At 40.5% G+C, this 19,391-nt stretch overlaps 3 protein-coding genes across 5 annotated transcripts; 2 read left to right on the forward strand and 1 right to left on the reverse strand.

Moving 5' to 3' along the window:
* The first annotated feature begins 1,879 nt into the window (after positions 1–1,879).
* syt5b (synaptotagmin Vb) lies at positions 1,880–6,578 on the forward strand. 2 transcript variants are annotated; one of them, XM_058061377.1, is made up of 9 exons: positions 1,880–2,046; positions 2,751–2,948; positions 3,863–4,038; positions 4,111–4,209; positions 4,286–4,453; positions 4,540–4,707; positions 4,788–4,905; positions 5,793–5,926; positions 5,994–6,578. In XM_058061377.1, exons 2-9 carry the CDS (start codon positions 2,756–2,758, stop codon positions 6,201–6,203), a joined length of 1,266 nt encoding a protein of 421 aa, XP_057917360.1. In that variant the 5' UTR covers positions 1,880–2,046; positions 2,751–2,755; the 3' UTR covers positions 6,204–6,578. The 2 variants fall into 2 exon arrangements, with proteins under 2 accessions (XP_057917360.1, XP_057917361.1); XM_058061378.1 differs by having other exon boundaries at positions 4,791–4,905; positions 5,994–6,577.
* A 103-nt stretch (positions 6,579–6,681) lies between these two features.
* Positions 6,682–12,199, forward strand: LOC131109416 (dynein axonemal assembly factor 3-like). The gene is made up of 10 exons (XM_058061376.1): positions 6,682–6,993; positions 7,218–7,324; positions 7,403–7,496; positions 7,559–7,713; positions 7,783–7,965; positions 9,535–9,780; positions 9,854–9,998; positions 10,076–10,190; positions 11,202–11,276; positions 11,355–12,199. The coding sequence occupies exons 1-10, from the start codon at positions 6,912–6,914 to the stop codon at positions 11,500–11,502; spliced, it is 1,350 nt and encodes a 449-aa protein (XP_057917359.1). The 5' UTR covers positions 6,682–6,911; the 3' UTR covers positions 11,503–12,199.
* On the reverse strand, positions 11,119–18,909 carry LOC131109418 (troponin T, slow skeletal muscle-like). Of its 2 annotated transcripts, XM_058061380.1 has the most exons (10): positions 16,794–18,909; positions 16,691–16,709; positions 15,010–15,070; positions 14,812–14,928; positions 14,661–14,738; positions 14,485–14,598; positions 14,293–14,402; positions 12,698–12,788; positions 11,786–11,826; positions 11,119–11,705 (listed from the first exon to the last, which is right to left on the reverse strand). In XM_058061380.1, the coding sequence occupies exons 4-10, from the start codon at positions 14,908–14,910 to the stop codon at positions 11,660–11,662; spliced, it is 579 nt and encodes a 192-aa protein (XP_057917363.1). In that variant the 5' UTR covers positions 14,911–14,928; positions 15,010–15,070; positions 16,691–16,709; positions 16,794–18,909; the 3' UTR covers positions 11,119–11,659. The 2 variants fall into 2 exon arrangements, with proteins under 2 accessions (XP_057917363.1, XP_057917362.1); XM_058061379.1 differs by lacking the exons at positions 16,691–16,709; positions 16,794–18,909 and having other exon boundaries at positions 15,010–15,401.
* Between the last annotated feature and the right edge of the window lie 482 nt (positions 18,910–19,391).

Below are 19,391 nucleotides of genomic sequence, written 5' to 3' on the forward strand. Positions count from 1 at the left end.
GTTTCAGGAAAGATAACAAGGATGTGACTTATGCAGCACAACCATCCGTTGTAATCTAATGATCCAGTGTGCGTACACACCCTAAATGATGCACACGCATATCTTGCTGCCATACACTGAAAGTGTGCTTTCACTTCCACTTCTCCAGCAAAGAACAAACTATGATGAGTGATGGGTGATCTATCATGTTTTCACATGTACAGGTCAAAGTGTTTATACTCAAATGCCGAGAGTAATAGGCGTCTGTGGCCAACATACATTTTTTTAAAATCAAATTTAAATATATATTAAGTATCTTTCAGTCATTAATATGCGTATGGGATCTGTGAAAAAGTGTTTGTCCTCTTCCAAATTTTTTTTTTGCATGTTTGTCATACCTGAATGTTTCAGATCATAAAACAAATTTAAATATGAGTCAATGACAACACAACTGAACACAAAATACAATCTTTAAATGAAACTACAAACCAACATGACGTGTGAAAGTGATTGCCCCCCCCACCCCCCGTTAAAACATAACATTAATTGAGCTTTATTCATTCATTCATTCATTTTCTACCGCTTTTTCCTCACGACGGCCTATCCCAGCTGTCTTCGGGCGACAATTTGGAGTCGCCAATTAACCTAGCATGTTTTTGGCATGTGGGAGGAAACCGGAGTACCCAGAGAAAACCCACGCATGCACGGGGAGAACATGCAAACTCCACACAGAGATGGCCGAGGGTGGAATTGAACCCTCGTCTCCTAGCTGTGAGGTCTGCACGCTAACCACTCGACCGCCATGCAGCCTAATTGAGGTTTATCAGTCTGGAAAAGGTTGTAAAGCCACTTCTAAAGCTTTGGGACCCCAGCAAACCACAGTGAGAGACATCATCCACAAATGGTGAAAACATGGAACGGTGGCCAAACAAAATTACCGCCAGAGCGAAGTGACGCCCATCCAAGAGGTCACAAAAGACCCCACAACAACATCCAAAGAACTGCAGGCTTCATTTGCCTCAGTTAAGGTCAGTGTTCATGACTCTTGACACTGGCACAGCTTGCATGGCAGAATTCCGAGGCACTGCTGAACAAAAAGAATACTACAGCAGGGATCACACTGAAACTGGTGCAGCTCCAGTTCCAGTGGATGTACAGCACAACAGAAAGAATCAGTTTAGGGTCACCGGACTGGATCAGGACCAGAACCGTCTCGGATTCAGTGTGATCCCAGGGTATGGCTAATTTCGATTTTGCCAGAAAACATCTTGATGATCCCCAAGACCTTTGGGAAATACTCTGACTATACAAATGTTGAACTTTTTGCAAGGTGTGTGTCCAATTAAATCTGACATAAAAGATCATAGCAACAGTAAAATATGGTGGTGGTAGTGTAATGGTCTGGGGCTGTTTTACTGAAGACTTGCTCTAATAAATGGAACCATTAAACCTGCTGTCTACCAAAACTGCTGAAGGAGAATGACGCCCGTTGGTGTTAACCAGCATTTAGTTCTTAATCCATTTCTCTCATTGGCAGCATCCATTTGTTTATTCCCGCCATGTTGGCTGTAAACTACTTACTAGAAAAGGCTGTTGCATGTTGGACTGTCGCCCCAGAGATGTCCAGATGTGGCGGTGCAAACACATGGCAGCATGCCTGTGGATTACCACACCCACCGCAGTCTAACAAATGCAACATATGTACAGTTACGCTGCAAAGCAAATGTCGCCGTATCCTATTCCGAGTGAAAGTCGTTAGATTGATAGTAGACTGACCGCAGGAGGTCATCACTTTTCCACCTTTTGTTCCGCAAGTGTGACCAAGCTTGGTAAAACGATAGGATAGTGTTCACGTTCAACGCAACAGATGTGTTGTCAGCATTCGAATATCACAAGGAGGGGAGGTGGGTGGGGTGTAGGATTAAGTCTCAACGCTGCTCCAGTGATTTGCCGACGCTTTAGCTTTGATGGGAACAGTTGTATTGCGGGAATGATGGCTGTGTGAGCACCAAATTCGGAAAACACAACTGTCACCGTAGTGAGGGAATAATAGCAACATATTTGCAGGTAAGATGGATTTTTGTTGTTGTTGTGATTGTTTGATTCCATTTCCGTTGAACTAACAAAATGATGCTTGGAATTAATTTCACCTACCAGTACCTTCATCCAGTATTCGGAAAAGTGCGTTCCAGGTGGTCATAGCAGCTGAAATACATTGACCAATCACAGTGATACATTTGGCTGTTAAAGAGTTACTATGACTATACTCCATTTTTATTGGCACCGAGTGCATTATGCATTATATATATTATATTGTCTAATATTTTAAAGCCACACTGCACGCTACAACCACAATAACAAACATAGTATCACAATAAACTCCGTTCTAAAGGCACAATTTCCATACAGTTCATGTTGCTAAATGATGGAGGGAGCCGACTCCTTTTTATCTAAGCTTTCAGGGACCCAGCGTCTGGATTAATATTGTAGAGTTAAATCCAGTTACGTGCAGTGACAGTATGAGTACAAAAGTAAGAGGGCCAAACGGTGGAGGGAAAAGCATGGGTTGCAGTGGGGAGGGCAAACAAGAGGGATTAGGGTCAGCCATGTCGAGCTTCTAGCTTAGAGATGTTCTATGCTTCTAGTGTAGTGCAACACACAGACGCGGGGATTACGCTGGTGGACAGACGCAGCTGTGCGATCTGTCGCGGCGATGCCCAACAACGTGACGCACAACACAGTAAAATAACTGTTTGGGTTTTTTTTGTCAGCTGACATGAGGCTGGTTAGTGGCGGGGTCCGGTCCCGAAGGGCTGCGGAGCCCCTGGAACCAGAGTCGGAGGAGGCGACGGAGAAAGTTCACCACGAGCATCAGCATACAGAACACCACGGCCACCCCGAGCATCACCCGGGACAGGACTACAACCACATGAAGGACAAGTTCATGAATGAACTGCAACATCTACCCAGTGAGTGAGCATAAGGTCCTTCATCTTGCAAGAATTTACTCGGAAATTATACACAAAGTTAAGCACAGTACAAAACATGTTTCTCCATTCCAACACATTGGAATGTACTCAAATTATGCATGTATTTACATACTATGCATAAGGCTAAAAATAACCAATTAGCTAAAAATGTCATCCAATACTTCTCTACAAGAGAGGAGAAATATGATCTCAGGGAAGAACTACATTTGAAACACTTCTATGCTAGGACTACGTTAAAAAGCCATAGCATTTCAGTATGTGGAATCAAACTATGGAATGGATTGAGTAAGACCCTCAAACAATGCACAACGATGAGCCAATTCAAGAAACAATACAAGCAGTTGATGTTTGCTAAATACAAGGATGAAGAGTCTTGAACCAGTCATGATGTGCTATATATATATCACTATATTGACACTTACTATGGTACCCATTATGTCATTGGATGGTCATATCACCTCCTACTTCGGTACGTGACAAAAAATTACAAAAATTAAAAATTAAAAACAAAAACAAATAAAGATTACTCAATTGTAATCTGATGCATGTTCAAATGAAATAAAACCATTACCATTACTAATGTACTGTCTATACTAAAGGTTGCCAGCAGTTATTCTTTTGCATCTCTCCATCAATGGTGTAGTTCAGTTGTATGACCTGATTGTTGATATGTTGTTATTATGCTGTCTTATGTACCATATTTTGTTTTAGCAATATCACAGATTAAAGCATTGGTTCTGCTATCGAGCCGTAAAAAGGTACACGGATGGCAAGTGCATCAGATTATCGATACAATCTTAAATGAGACATTTACTGTAAATCCTTTTGAAAACACTAAAGGACAGTTTGGATGAAATTAACATAGAGTTTCTTTTTTTTATATAACATTGCAGTTCCCATGTGGGCTGTCGGAGCCATCATAGTGGTGGTCCTGGTTTTGGTGGCGTGCTTCATCTTTTGTGTTTTCAAAAAATGCTTTGGGAAGAAGAAAAAGCCCAAGAAAGTGAGAGAGAGGAAGACAGGGCGCCGCAGGGTGGCAAAGGAGGGCGAAGGCGAAACTGGAGAGAAGGTACAATCGGATGTGGACGTGGTGAAGGATGCAGGATGAGTACTCACTGTGCTGATGTATATCTCCTTTTAGGAAGGGGAGGTGAAGAAGGAGGGTGAGGAAGAGGAGAAAGAGCAGGAGAAGTTGGGGAGGTTGGAATTCTCCTTGGATTATAACTTCACAGATTCCCAGGTGCCTCTCCTGGAACACACAAAGCCCAAACAGTCAAATTCTACGTATGACTAACCTGATGTTCTTTACCACAAAGCTCATCGTGGGAATCCTTCAGGCTCAGGATCTGGCTGCTATGGACATGGGGGGCACCTCAGATCCTTACGTCAAAGTTTTTTTGCTGCCGGACAAAAAGAAGAAGTATGAAACAAAGGTCCAGCGCAAGAATTTGTGTCCGGTTTTCAATGAGACATTCATTTTTAAGGTATGGTTGTACAGTATCTTGTTGTGTATTTGTTGTTTTTAAGTCTAGAAGTGAATCAGGCTTTTACACTTTGACTCTTTTTCTAGATCCCATACGCAGAGCTCGGAGGAAAGACTTTGGTGCTGCAGGTGTTTGATTTTGATCGTTTCTCCAAGCACGACATGATAGGCGATATCAAAATCCCCATGAACAGCATTGACTTAGGTCAGCCAATTCAACAATGGAAGGATTTGGAGAGCTCGGAAAAGGAGGAGGTACATCCTGCTTTCAGTCCATAGGACTTCTACGGATATTAGACTGGAAAGCGTTTTTTTTTCACATGTTTTTCTCTCAGCAGGAGAAACTGGGTGATATTTGCATCTCTTTGCGATACGTCCCCACTGCTGGGAAACTGACAGTGAACATCATGGAAGCGAAGAATCTGAAGAAAATGGATGTCGGCGGCTTGTCAGGTGATGTTGAGATCCTTCATGATAATGACTCTTGGAAGTCAACCACCGAAGTTCTACAAAGACCTGAACAACCTGCCATCCCCAAAACTTGTCCTTGGCCACCCAGAGAAAATCCATGCACAGGGACAACATGCAAACTCCAAACGCAGAGATTTGAACCCAGATTTCCTGACTGTGTGGTCATCATGCTAACCACTTGACTGGCGACCAGTCCACGGTGCACCATGCCTCTTGCCCAAAGTCAATTGGGATAGGCTCAATTTATTTAAGTACATTTAAAATTGTTATAAGCTAGGAGACCAGGGTTCAATTCCACCCTCGGCCATCTCTGTGTGGAGTTTGCATGTTCTCCCCGTGCATGCGTGGGTTTTCTCCGGGTACTCCGGTTTCCTCCCACATTCCAAAAAACATGCTAGGTTAATTGGCGACCCCAAATTATCCATAGGTATGAATGTGAGTGTGAATGGTTGTTTGTCTATATGTGCCCTGTGATTGGCTGGCGGCCAGTCCAGGGTGTACCCCGCCTCTCGCCCAAAGACAGCTGGGATAGGCTACAGCACCCCCGACCCTTGTGAGGAAAAGCGGTAGAAAATTAATGAATGAATGAAAATTGTTATAATTTGACTTACTAAAAAAATGAGTAAAATCTACTCAAAATAGAGGTTGAGTTTTTGTAATGAATTTATTTCAGGACTTTTTTTCAGGAGCAAAATGCGAATGAAAGGGTTGAAAAATGTACTCCCTCCAATTGTTCCCTTTTGATTTTTCCACTTGTGAGTGTATTAATCGTTGACATTTGGGAGCCTTTTTCATGTTCCCAGCCATAAGCATTTTACAATCACAAATGCTGTTCTTAAACCTGTGTTGGTGGTTTCTTCTATTCCCAGACCCATACGTGAAGATTGTCCTGCAGCAAAATGGAAAACGTATCAAAAAGAAGAAGACTACTGTCAAGAAAAACACACTCAATCCCTACTTCAATGAGAGTTTTAGCTTTGACGTCCCCTTTGAACAGATACAGGTAGGTTAATCGCAACTTCATGAAAGACACTGGCAATGCAAAAAGCTAATTTGTGTTGTATTTTCAGAAAGTACAGGTTGTCATCACAGTGTACGACTATGACAAGCTCGGCAGCAATGATCCTATCGGTAAAACCTTCATGGGTTATGGAGCGACGGGTGTGGGCCTGCGACACTGGTCAGATATGTTGGCTAATCCCAGACGTCCAGTAGCCCAGTGGCACACTTTGCTGCCAGAGGAGGAAGTGGATGCAGCGGTCAAAGCGAAACCTCGCTAGATTAGAGATGTTATGGGGTTTTTTTTGTCGTCCTTAATGTTGTTCTTTCCATGCATTTATTGAGGTATACAGTGTTTTGAATTATGTGTGTGTGTGTGAAATACTGATGTTTTTATATTTGTCATTCTCTTCCCCTACTTAAGAATGTGTTTTCAGTTACAGTACACAGCAAATAAATGTCCCATGGTAACTTACCTTGAATGAGGCTCAACCTTTTTCATAATGTTTTAAGTTAATATTAATAAAAGCAAATGTTAATCATATATTTTCTGGAATGCCATTACTGTAAGAGAAAAAATGTCCAATTAAGGGCTGATGTCATGATTTCGTTTTGTAAATCATTAAACGTACATCAAAGCGTGTGAAGTGTGATCATTTGTGACATTTAACGTATAACATAACGTATAAATCAAACAACTTAGACGCTGTTCTGCTTACTGTAAATCACGGATTGCTGTCAATTAGTCACGGTGTACTTAAAACCATCTGTTTACTTCCGGGTTACCCCCGCCGGGGTCCTTTTAGCTGCAGGCCCTAAATGGCACCAGAAGAGGGCGCCTGTTCACAACACACGGTTGCGTAGCAACGATAGCTAAACTCAAGTTGGTCCAGCTTTCCAAAAAAAATTTCCCGTGGGTGTTGAGTCCACGGAAATTGTACTACCACTAACCTTAATTTGAAATCGAGTGTAAGCCCTTACGAGACCGAATGAGCGCCGGGCGGCCATCAGAAGGGGCAGGCTGTATCAGCTGGTGGGGCTTCAGTCCTGCACGAGACCTCATCAATACAGGTGAGCACGTTTTCATCAATAGCTGGATAGCAATAGCAATAGCAATTTAGTGTGTGTGCCTGTATATACGTGTTTATTTATAATTAACAAAAGAATAAAAACAATACAAAATAATAATGGAAAAATACACACAACACAGACTCCACAGATTTTTACTTCCTGTGTGTGTACTGGCTAGGTGTCTCAATACTTTTGTCCTGATGCATTTTCTGATCTGTTTTCAGGTCCAGTGAGAGGTGAAGGGGAAGTCAACCTTTTACTGGTTGGAAGTGGCGATCCGAGACATATTCTGAAGACTATTGCTAGTCTGAAGGAAGATGATGTCCTTCATGTGAGACTCCTAACGCCTCTAATGCCTTTTAAAATGTGACACAATGAAGCAGACATATACATATATGCTTGATTGCAGGTATGGCTGTTTGAAAGCAGCATGGAGGTAATGGCAAGACAGATGCTGCTGCTCTACATCGCACTGACTCCCCAGGAAACGATGGGTCTGAATGGTAGGCTTATTTGGCTTTTGTTTCAGCTTTGTGGTCATTTTAATGCGAGTATGCATCCTTAGAGAAGACAGAGGTGTTCCTTGAGGTGTTCGGCAACAGCATGATCCGCAGTCAGACGGAGGACACCTTGAAACGTGCAGCCTTGCAGCTCTCGCTCTACATCAGCGACACAATGGAGTCGGAGATGCATCCTTGCCTGGATACATCTCTTCTCAAGGTACTCACGTCAGCGTCCTTAACAGTTTTACAAGTTACAAAAACTTATCCGACTTCTGTATGATCGCAGTTCAAGGAGCGAGATGAGCTGGTGAGGATTTTTAAGTCGTGGATGCAGCCATCTGCATCACCTACTCCTATCTCCATATCCAAAGCCTGGGATTATAGAGTGAGGCAGCACCTTGGGACACGATATGACTCCAAAAAGGGCTGCTTTGACTGGGACCTCACAATGAAGCTACATGACAAAGGGGTACTGCATATTTTATTCTTATTCGTTATGCGACCTAGACACTCTTAAGAATTCATTGGATTAAATGTGGTCCATTCATCCTCAAGTATAAAGGTCAAAGGTTGTCCTTGAACTAAAGTAAAACTAAAATAATGCTGTTTGGTAACAGCAGAAAGGACACATACCTGCAAATACAAATAGACGGTGTAGACATTGAAAGGGTGAAGGAAAATAAATTTCTGGTGATCACAATAGATGAAAATATGAGCTGGAAACCTCATATTACAAATATACAACATAATGTGGACAGAAATATTTCAATATTGAACAAAGCAACATTTGTTCTCAATCAGAAATCACTCCACACTCTTTATTGCTCTCTAGTTCTACCATATCTTACTTATTGTGTGAAAATATGGGCTAATAACTATAAAAGCAATCTTCACTCGCTAAATGTACTGCAAAAAAGGTCAGTAAGGATAATTCATAATGCCGCCTACAGAGAACATACTAACTCCTTATTTCTAAAATCACAAATACTTCAACTTGCTGATATAGTTCATCTTCAAACAGTTAAAATAATGCATAAGGCTAAAAATAACCAATTAGCTAAAAATGTCATCCAATACTTCTCTACAAGAGAGGAGAAATATGATCTCAGGGAAGAAGTACATTTGAAACACTTCTATGCTAGGACTACGTTAAAAAGCCATAGCATTTCAGTATGTGGAATCAAACTATGGAATGGATTGAGTAAGACCCTCAAACAATGCACAACGATGAGCCAATTCAAGAAACAATACAAGCAGTTGATGTTTGCTAAATACAAGGATGAAGAGTCTTGAACCAGTCATGATGTGCTATATATATATCACTATATTGACACTTACTATGGTACCCATTATGTCATTGGATGCTCATATCACCTCCTACTTCGGTACGTGACAAAAAATGAAAAATATAAATAATTAAAAATAAATAATAAAAATAAATGTTTAAATAAATAATAAAACAATATAAAATAAATAAATAAAAATTTTATAAACTTAAATAAAATAAAAAAACTTAAATTATATTAGGAAAGCAGGAAGTGAACAAGTGTAACAGTTACTGATTCTAAAAGTACATATTGACAGTTACTATGGTACCCATTATGTCTTTGTATGGTCATATCACCTCGTACTTCGGTATGTGACAAAAAAAATATATATATTTTTTTAATTAAAAGATTTTTAAAATAAAATAAAATTAGGAAAGCAGGAAGTGAACAAATGTAACAGTTACTGATTGTAAAAGTACCAGATGGAGGGGTAGGATTTAATAAGCTTTGCTTCTTCCTACTCCTTTTGGACATGTGGAACTGTGAACTGATTATGTGATGCATTCAATTGTAATCTGATGCATGTTCAAATGAAATAAAATCATTACCATTACCATTACCAAAGGTAATTCTGGTTGGCAGTCCAGCCCCAAATCTTAATTAATGAAAACATTAAGACGTATGCCCTTGGATTTGTAGGCTGGCTGATCCATGCAGGTTACACATGCAATATTTCAACCAATTCCTCTTTTCCAAAACGTGGTCCACAGTGTAGCGTCATTAACAAGCAGCAGTATGTGCGGTGGAGGGAGTGCGGCCTGGCTTTTGAACTAAGGGAGGGTGTCTACCAATCAACCAACCCGAGCCTGCTGTCTCCGCGCGTCTTCAACCAGAAAGGCAACCGAGTGGCTGTGATAGGCTACTGGGGGGACATCGTGTCTGGTCCGTACATCTCCTTTGGCACCGAAACCGAAGACGAGAGTTTGCTGAAGACGCAGAACGGGCAACACATGAAGGTAAAATGGCGTATGACATCATTTCATGCCCATGTTTTATACTGTGTTACTGTCATTTCTTTTGTATCCACAGACAGCCCAGGACATATCCTTTGCAAATGTGCAGGAATTCTTCCAATCATTGTCCAGGAGACAGCATTGTCCTGCTGTTCATCAGTCAAACACAGACGAAGAACAACCACCACCAAGTCATGACCATAAACCTGCCCCCATCAATAGTATGACTTCAGGCATGACGACAATGAGCACTTGAGGCCATTTTAATCAGTAAATGTGTTTTATCATATCTTTTTAGACCTGATGCATCTCAATCGTGTCTCTGTCAACTTCCTGCCTTTGGATTCCCTTCAGAAGCTGCCCAAAAAAGGGAAATATGCCCATTTCTTCGACATCATCTACTTTTCCACAAGGTGACTACCACAACAAAATAAACGCTCACCATTGGACACTTCATTATGACACAGCTCTTGTAGTGTGTACCTAATGAAACGACCAGGGAGAGTACAGTATAATCTGCTTTAACCCTTAGATGCATAAGTGGGTCAAAAATGACCCAGTCAGGTTGTTTTCTTGAAATATCTTTGTAATGAATTTTTTTTATCATTTAATATTCCAGGTATTCCTCAAAAAACATGTTTTTGATATCATGCCATTATTTTTTAACTTACCTTTTATACATTTTAAGAAATTTTTGTTTTTGTGTTACTACCCCAACCTTCCATAAGTGGGTCAAAAATGACCCGGTCAGGTTGTTTTCTTGAAATATCTTTGTAATGAATATTTTTTATCATTTAATATTCCAGGTATTCCTCAAAAAACATGTTTTTGGTATCACACCATTCACATTTTTAACTTACCTTTTATATATTTTAAGAAATTTTTGTTTTTGTGTTACTACCCCAACCTTCCATAAGTGGGTCAAAAATGACCCGGTCAGGTTGTTTTCTTGAAATATCTTTGCAATGAAAAAATTTTATCATTTCATATTCCAAGTATTTCTCAAAAAACATGTTTTTGATATCATGCCATTCACTTACCTTTTATACATTTTAAGACATTTTTGTTTTTGTGTTACTACCCCAACCTTCCATAAGTGGGTAAAAACCCGTATGCATTTTCTATGGAATCCAATAGGAACCTTTGATATATATAATACTATAAATATATAATATAATAATATATATAATACTAAATATCATATCAAGTGATTATTCCTAACCAAAATGGCAAAATTGGCATAAAAAGGCATTGATTCTAATATGGGTGATTTTTGACCCACTTATGGAAGAGTGTAGGGTCCATCACTCATGCATCTAAGGGTTAATTCTGCATCCCAACATTTTGAGTCTCAGCCAAGTGATGCTGTATGCTACTGACCATCCTGTTCTCTGCCCTCCCCGGTTAAATGCTTCTGTTAAAAGCTGTGCGCACCATTTGGGCTCCAATATTTGGCAGATTGCAGCACCAGACGCTCTGCTTGTTGTCGAGTTGGCCAAGTAAGGGTTTTTTTGTTTTTTTTTAGGCTTGTTACTATAGTGATAACACAAAAAAATACAGTTGCTTCTGTACCACAGGTACATTTTGGACCTGAACAAAGAGCAAGAAGCAGGCTTTGCAGAACGAGTGTCCAGCATGTGTACGGAGGCTGGATTCCAACCGTGTCGTGAGGCAAAGAGTGATGACGTCCATGCTGTTTTCACACCACAGAAGGACATTGCATAGAATTTAATGATTTTAGCCAGTATATCCTTACATGACGTCACATACTATTTCACAGCACAAGTGAGGAATACAACGGCGCAATTGCATGCAATACCGCAATTTATTCATGTCAGTGGTGCAACACTGCAGAGACCTTAGCCTTCATGGTGGTGTGGACTCACTTCCAGCGTCCTCCAACCTTCCCTTTACCGTGACCTTTTTTGCTTTGAGACAAGAGAAGATCTTTGAGTGGATAAAGTCTGTGTGGGTGTGTCGCTTGAGTACCACATGCAGATGGACTCACAACTTTTGAGCGTGTTGGATTCTGTTCAGGAGGACGTTGATCTGGAATAGAACAGACAGTGAAGTGTTTTGATTACCAAAACCCCAAAACACACACACACCAATGAGATAATCAAATGATGCATTTTGTTTAAGCAAAGCAATTCATTGGAGGATAAGCAGCATAGAAAACAGGAGAATGGAGCTGTAATGCCGCCTCTGTCCACCAAAGGGAGGCTGATGTCATTGCACTGCCCCAATGAAAGCGTTGTTCAGACGCAATGCATTATGGGAACATCTGTTGATATGGGTATCAAAAAGATTATTATTTTTTTTTAACTCATTGGTACATGTTTGTATATTTCACGGGTATACTTTTTCAGGGTTAAGTCGGTGTGTGATGATTTTAGTGTTCTTTGTAAGATTTAGTGTAAAAACTAAGCAAAGTTTTCAAAGTAATTAATAGTAATTAATAATAAAAATAGTAATTATTAATAATAATACAATTAATTAAAATAGTAATTAAAATCACATAAATAGTAATTTAATTAATGTAATTAAAATAGTAATTAATAATAAAATTAATAGTAATTAATGATTAATTACATTAATCATAATGATTAATATGTTTAGTTGTGTTGTCATTGACTAAAATTGTTTTAGGATCTGAAAGAGTTGACAAACACTGTACTTGTATATGGTGTTGGAATTAGAATAACCTTACAGTCACTCTGCCGTATCAACATGACATGATACGCATGCCTTACTTTATGGAATAAATTAGTTTGCGCCGTTTATTTAGCATGTCCCTTGAGAAGACGTACTGTGATTAAACAGTGTGCTCTCTTTTGTGAGATACTGCATACAGTACATAGTACGTATACGTATATTAAATGTGACAGTGATTTGGTCAAATGTGGTCTGAAGGAATTACCTCATACTTCTGCCTCTTCATTTTCTCAGAGAGTTCAAACTTCTCTGACTCCAGCTGGTAGATACACTCCCACATCTCCCTGGCTCTTTTTCTAAACAGAAAATATGCATTTTGTATTCATATTTACAAGCATTGAAGACTGAGACATAGGATCCAATACTAACTACCATATGGCTCCTGCCTTATTAATAAATGTTTTATTTTCATTGATCATAGCCTCACAGCTAGGAGACCAGGGTTCAATTCCACCCTCGGCCATCTCTGTGTGGAGTGTGCATGTTCTCCCCGTGCATGCGTGGGTTTTCTCCGGGTACTCCGGTTTCCTCCCACATTCCAAAAACATGCTAGGTTAATTGGCGACTCCAAATTGTCCATAGCTATGAATGTGAGTGTGAATGGTTGTTTGTCTATATGTGCCCTGTGATTGGCTGGTGAGGCTGGTACCCCGCCTCTCACCCAAAGACAGTTGGGATAGGCTCCAGCATACCTGTAACCCTAGTGAGGATAAGCGGCATAGAAAATAAATTAATGATTCAATTTCAAAATGTAATAATTAGCAAAATTGTCACATTTCAGGATTTATAATTATAATATTTTCAGGACGTATAATGGTGTGTTCAAGATATGTAGGATAGACAATTGACACTTAAAACGTTTTGTTTTTCTGAAATATTAGGGTATTTAGGATATTCATTTCTACCGCTTTTTCCTCACGAGGGTCGCGGGGGTTGCTGGAGCCAATCCCAGCTGTCTGTGACCTGGCAGTTATGTGTACTGTTGAACAGTTTTGTAATTTCCGAGTGTTTTTAAGGATAAGTTTAAGGATTTTGTTTTGGTGTAGTTCGGCCGAACGTAGCCTGAAAAACATTTATTCATTTTCTACCGCTTATCCTCACGAGGGTCGCGGGGGTGCTGGAGCCTATCCCAGCTGTCTTCGGGCGAGAGGCGGGGTACACCCTGGACTGGTGGCCAGCCACAGGGCACATATAGACAAACAACCATTCACACTCACATTCATACCTATGGACAATTTGGAGTCGCCAATTAACCTAGCATGTTTTTGGAATGTGCGAGGAAACCGGAGTACCCGGACCATGCAAACTCCACACAGAGATGGCCGAGGGTGGAATTGAACCCGGATCTCCTAGCTGTGAGGTCTGAGCACTAACCACTCGACCGCCGTGCCGCCTGGTCTCTGGTATTTGGGATATGATATATATAATATATATATATATATATATATATATATATATATATATATATATATATATATATATATATATATATATATATATATATATATATATATATATATATATATATATATATATATATATGCATGTCATTACATTATAGGAATAGGGAATGGGAAAAACACAACTAAAGATGTCTTAGTGAAAACTAATAAATTAAGGAAAAAGTATCTCTAAACTTTTCTATATCCTGTACAGTGTATTATTAGAGTGTATTTGAGTGGGGCAAAAATAATATGAATCAAAAGGCATGTATCTGAATGGAGTGTCCAGTCGACGTACAAAAATCACATAAGTTAAAAAAAATCAGAATTAAAAGGAGTTGATAATATTCAAAGTGACCTCAAGTCGTCTTCCCTCAGGTTATCGATGGCGAGCGGCATCTTCCTTTCAGCAAGCGTCTTCTTCTTGATCTCCCGAGCAGTTTGCTTCTTGCCCTTCCTCTGTTCTACCTGCATCATGCAAGTGTTTTACTACACATTCATATTGTAGACACTTAGGAGTACTTTTACTGCCAACTACAGTACTACTGACCTTGGCCAGGAATCCTCCAAAGTGAGCCCCCATGTTGGAGAGCACTTTCTTCTTCTTGGCTTCGTCATCCGCCCTCTTCTTAGCCTCCTCCTCCTCCTTCCTGTGCCTCTCCTCCTGCAGACATCGTTGTTACAATGTACCGTAGGCGAGTGTCACAGGTCGTCACCGTTAATCACCGCGATCCTCGTCTGTCTGTCCCGCTCCTTTTCGGCCCTCACGCGCTGCTGTTCAGCCCGTTCCGCCCGGCGACTCTCCTGAGGAAAATGAATGTGATTTATCCTCTGTCGTCCACACAAATTTCATCTTCTATGGAAGCAAAATGATTACAATCCTCGATTTGAGACCCATCAGCTCCTCCTCCTCTTTCTTCCTTTGCTCAAAGTGGACGTCAATCAGGGTTTGGAGCTCCAGAAGATCTTTCTCCATCCTCTTCCTGTGGATATCCTGTCAAGGAAAGCAACAAATGAGCTCTTTCTTTTAGTATTAATATTATAATACCAGTATAGTAAACAAAGGGAAACATACATCAAAATCAACCCTCTCTCCTTCAGGGATTTTTGGGGGAGCAAGTTGGGTGACCACTGGCCTGTAAAATAGCATCAATCATCACTCATCAATATGCTAATTTTATTCAAATGTATTCATTTTATTAAGGGCGAGTGGTTAGCGCGCAGGCCTCACAGCTAGGAGACCCGAGTTCAATCCCACCCTCGGCCATCTCTGTGTGGAGTTTTCTCCAGGTACTCCGGTTTCCTCCCACATTCCAAAAACATGCTAGGTTAATTGGCGACTCCAAATTGTCCATAGGTATGAATGTGAGTGTGAATGGTTGTTTGTCTATATGTGCCCTGTGATTGGCTGGCTGGCCACCAGTCCAGGGTGTACCCCGCCTCTCGCCCGAAGACAGCTGGGATAGGCTCCAGCACCCCCCTCCACACTCGTGAGGATAAGCGGTAGAAAATGAATGAATGAATTTTTTTTTTTTTTTTGCCGTTTGTAACATTTTGGTTTCTTTAGTAATAAAAACACATTCATTCTAATTTAAGTTTAATACTAGGAATACCTATAGGAATACCTGTAGAGGAGCACAGTGTAGGACTGTTAAAAAACCTCACCATACATTGGCACGAGTAAGCGCATTTTTACACAACATGGACACAAGACTAGCACCAAGGAAGGGGAAAGAGGATGTGGTGATCCCAGCTCGGCCAGCTAAGCCAGCCACAACCACATGCAGCCTATTACAGCACATATTTTAGATGAAGGAAGGGATGTGTGTGCGAATGTGCATATGAGTGCCTGGATGAATGGATGCGTAAGCCTGAAGAAATTCCCCGCCGACAGGTGCCCAGTCTTGGAGCCTCAGTTCGCAGGGTGTCTTTGTGATAACACAGCAGTTGCCATGGAGACATCCGTGGATCGTATTGCTATGCTGATATCGGGCTGATAATTATCGGTACCAATAATTATCGAAAATCCGTAGTAAATTTAGCACAACTTTGTAAAGGAGGCGGCACGGCGGTCGAGTGGTTAGCGCGCAGACCTCACAGCTAGGAGACCAGGGTTCAATTCCCCCCTCGGCCATTTCTGTGTGGAGTTTGCATGTTCTCCCCGTGCATGTGTGGCTTTTCTCCGGGTACTCCGGTTTCCTCCCACATTCCAAAAACATGCTAGGTTAATTGGCCACTCCAAATTGTCCATAGGTATGAATGTGAGTGTGAATGGTTGTTTGTCTATATGTGCCCCGTGATTGGCTGGCCACCAGTCCAGGGTGTACCCTGCCTCTAGCCTGAAGTCAGCTGGGATAGACCCTCATGAGTAAAAAGCGGTAGAAAATGAATGAACTTTATAAAGGCATACTCCTTGATCTCTTTATATCATGCATTCATTTTCTACCAGCCTATCCCAGTTGTCCTCGTGCGAGGGGCGGGGTACACCCTGGACTGGTCGCCAGCCAGCCAATCACAGGGCACATATAGACAAACAACCATTCACACTCACATTCATACCTATGGACAATTTGGAGTGGCCAATTAACCTAGCATGTTTTTGGAATGTGGGAGGAAACCGGAGTACCCGGAGAAAACCCACGCATGCACGGGGAGAACATGCTTATATCATGCAGGTGTAACTAAATAAGAGTCTGGTGAGTTCATGTGCTGTTAAACCACAATAATCATTTGTGATGTGTAGTAGGTATACTCACTTATGCTTGGGCCGTTCTCCTTCAACAGCAAAGGATATGAATCAATATGGTTCATTCTACACATGTACTGCAGGTTTCCTGTTTGTCTTTAAAAAGCTCTCACCTCCTTCTCCTTGTTCCTCATCGTCATCTGAGGAGTGAAAAAAGTGGCAGGATGCTCAATAAATGTTGAATAAAGAGCACAGATTGATGAAAGTGATGTGCCTTACCCTCCTGGTGAACTCTACAATGGGAAAGAATGGTAACGGTTTTATTTCATTTGAACATGCATCAGATTACAATTGAATGCATCCCATAATCAGTTCACAGTTCCACATGTCCAAAAGGAGTAGGAAGAAGCAAAGCTTATTAAATCCTATCCCTCCATCTGGTACTTTTACAATCAGTAACTGTTATATTTGTTCACTTCCTGCTTTCCTAATATAGTTTAAGTTGTTTTTTTTTACTTTATTTTATTCATTCATTTTCTACCGCTTTTTCCTCACGAGGGTCGCGGGGGTGCTGGAGCCTATCCCAGCTGTCTTTGGGCAAGAGGCAGGGTACACCCTGGACTGGTGGCCAGCCAATCACAGGGCACATATAGACAAACAACCATTCACACTCACATTCATACCTATGGACAATTTGGAGTCGCCAATTAACCTAGCATGTTTTTGGAATGTGGGAGGAAACCGGAGTACCCGGAGAAAACCCACGCATGCACGGGGAGAACATGCAAACTCCACACAGAGATGGACGAGGGTGGAATTGAACCCTGGTCTCCTAGCTGTGAGGTCTGCGCGCCGTGCCGCCCCTTTATTTTATTATTTTTTTTTTTTGTCACGTATATAAGTGTTTCAAAATTCATATTTCTCCTCTCTTGTAGAGAAGTATTGGATGACATTTTTAGCTAATTGGTTATTTTTAGCCTTATGCATTATTTTAGCTGTTTGAAGATGAACTATATCAGCAAGTTGAAGTATTTGTGATTTTAGAAATAAGGAGTTAGTATGTTCTCTGTAGGAGGCATTATGAATTATCCTTACTGACCTTTTTTGCAGTACATTTAGCAAGTGAAGATTGCTTTTATAGTTATTAGCCCATATTTCCACACAATAAGTAAGATATGGTAGAACCAGAGAGCAATAAAGAGTGTGGAGTGATTTCTGATTGAGAACAAATTTTGCTTTGTTCAATATTGAAATATTTCTGGCCACCCTATGTTGTATATTTGTAATATGAGGTTTCCAGCTCATATTTTCATCTATTGTGATCCCCAGAAATGTATTTTCCTTCACCCTTTCAATGTCTACACCGTCTATTTGTATTTGCTGGTACGTGTTCTTGGGAAGAACATGTACTAAATGTGTTGTGTGAATTGAGTGAATTGTTACAATAGATAATAACAATTACTCACCCCTGGTCTTCAAAATCAGACATTGTGACACTAAAACAGCAAAAAAACAGCTTTTGTTCAAAGACAGTAGATGAAAACAAATGCCATTCGTTGTTAATGATCTCGGAATAGAAAAGGCCGCAGCTGAGTCATGGCACCCAGGATAAGAGTGAGGTATTATGTGGCCAATCATTCTTCTGTTTAATTTGATTTACTCCAAAGGACGTGGGATGGAGGGCTTAGAGCATTTGACTGCCAGCTATTAACACCAGCCGGCTCTCTTATTGCTATCTAATCTACATGCATTGGGGCCCACCTGAGGGGCACCACTCGGATACACAACACCCCATTGTTATGCACGATATGAGGCACACCTGAGCAGTGTAATGAGGTCTAAAACCTAATTTTGCCTTTACAAATATTATAGTGCTCAGTTTATGTGATAAAAACTCAAGAAAATATTATGTTAATTTGAAAAAATATATATTTTTTATACAAATATGCTTTAAAAATGGTGAATCAGCCAATTCAGTATTTTTTTGTGCATAATATTTTTGCAATATTCTATTTATTCAGTATTCACCCCTTAAAGGGGGCCTATTAGGCTCATTTTGGGCCCTTTGTATTGAGTCGTGGAGTGCAGTACACACAGCAGCTACACACGATAACCCGCACAGAAAGCTTCCTAGATCTTCCAGAATCCGCACCTATTCCAGCTGTATTTCCTTGGATTTTAACCGTCTCAACCGTCACAGTGAGTCGGTGTTAGAAAAAAAAACTAACAAACCTGAAACCGAGCTTTCAGATCCATCCAAAACATCTTCCAACCCTCATTATCTGAAACTTTGGCATTTTTAACACAATAATACAACATTATAACAACATTTATAGACCATAATAGATTCCCTTTAATCTTATAGTGATAAAAAATCTTCCCAAAATCAACAATCTGACAATTTCAGTCAGTTGTGAATGAAATTCTTTGATCAAATACCAAAAATTCAGTCATCACAACCCTAATGAACACATGCTCACAGCGTGTGCGCCTGTTAAAGACGCATGGTAAACGTAAAGCTGGATTAAATGTAACATAGTATTACTCTCCGAGTCAGTGTGAGCAAGGGGTCAAGCATTAACACATCAAGCAGATAAGCACTGTGAGGCCTGTTTGGGACAGTCTGACAGATCCGAGCGGTCTCTACCACAAAAATATGAAATATGTCCCAACCGTGGTAAGCAGGCAAACAGTGAATTAAAAATAAACACTGTATCAACATATAGTATGTGTGTATAAACGCGAGAAAACAATTGTACATACCAGTTATT

This window comes from Doryrhamphus excisus, chromosome 22, assembly GCF_030265055.1.
Source record: "Doryrhamphus excisus isolate RoL2022-K1 chromosome 22, RoL_Dexc_1.0, whole genome shotgun sequence".
NCBI classification, from domain to species: Eukaryota; Metazoa; Chordata; class Actinopteri; order Syngnathiformes; family Syngnathidae; genus Doryrhamphus; species Doryrhamphus excisus.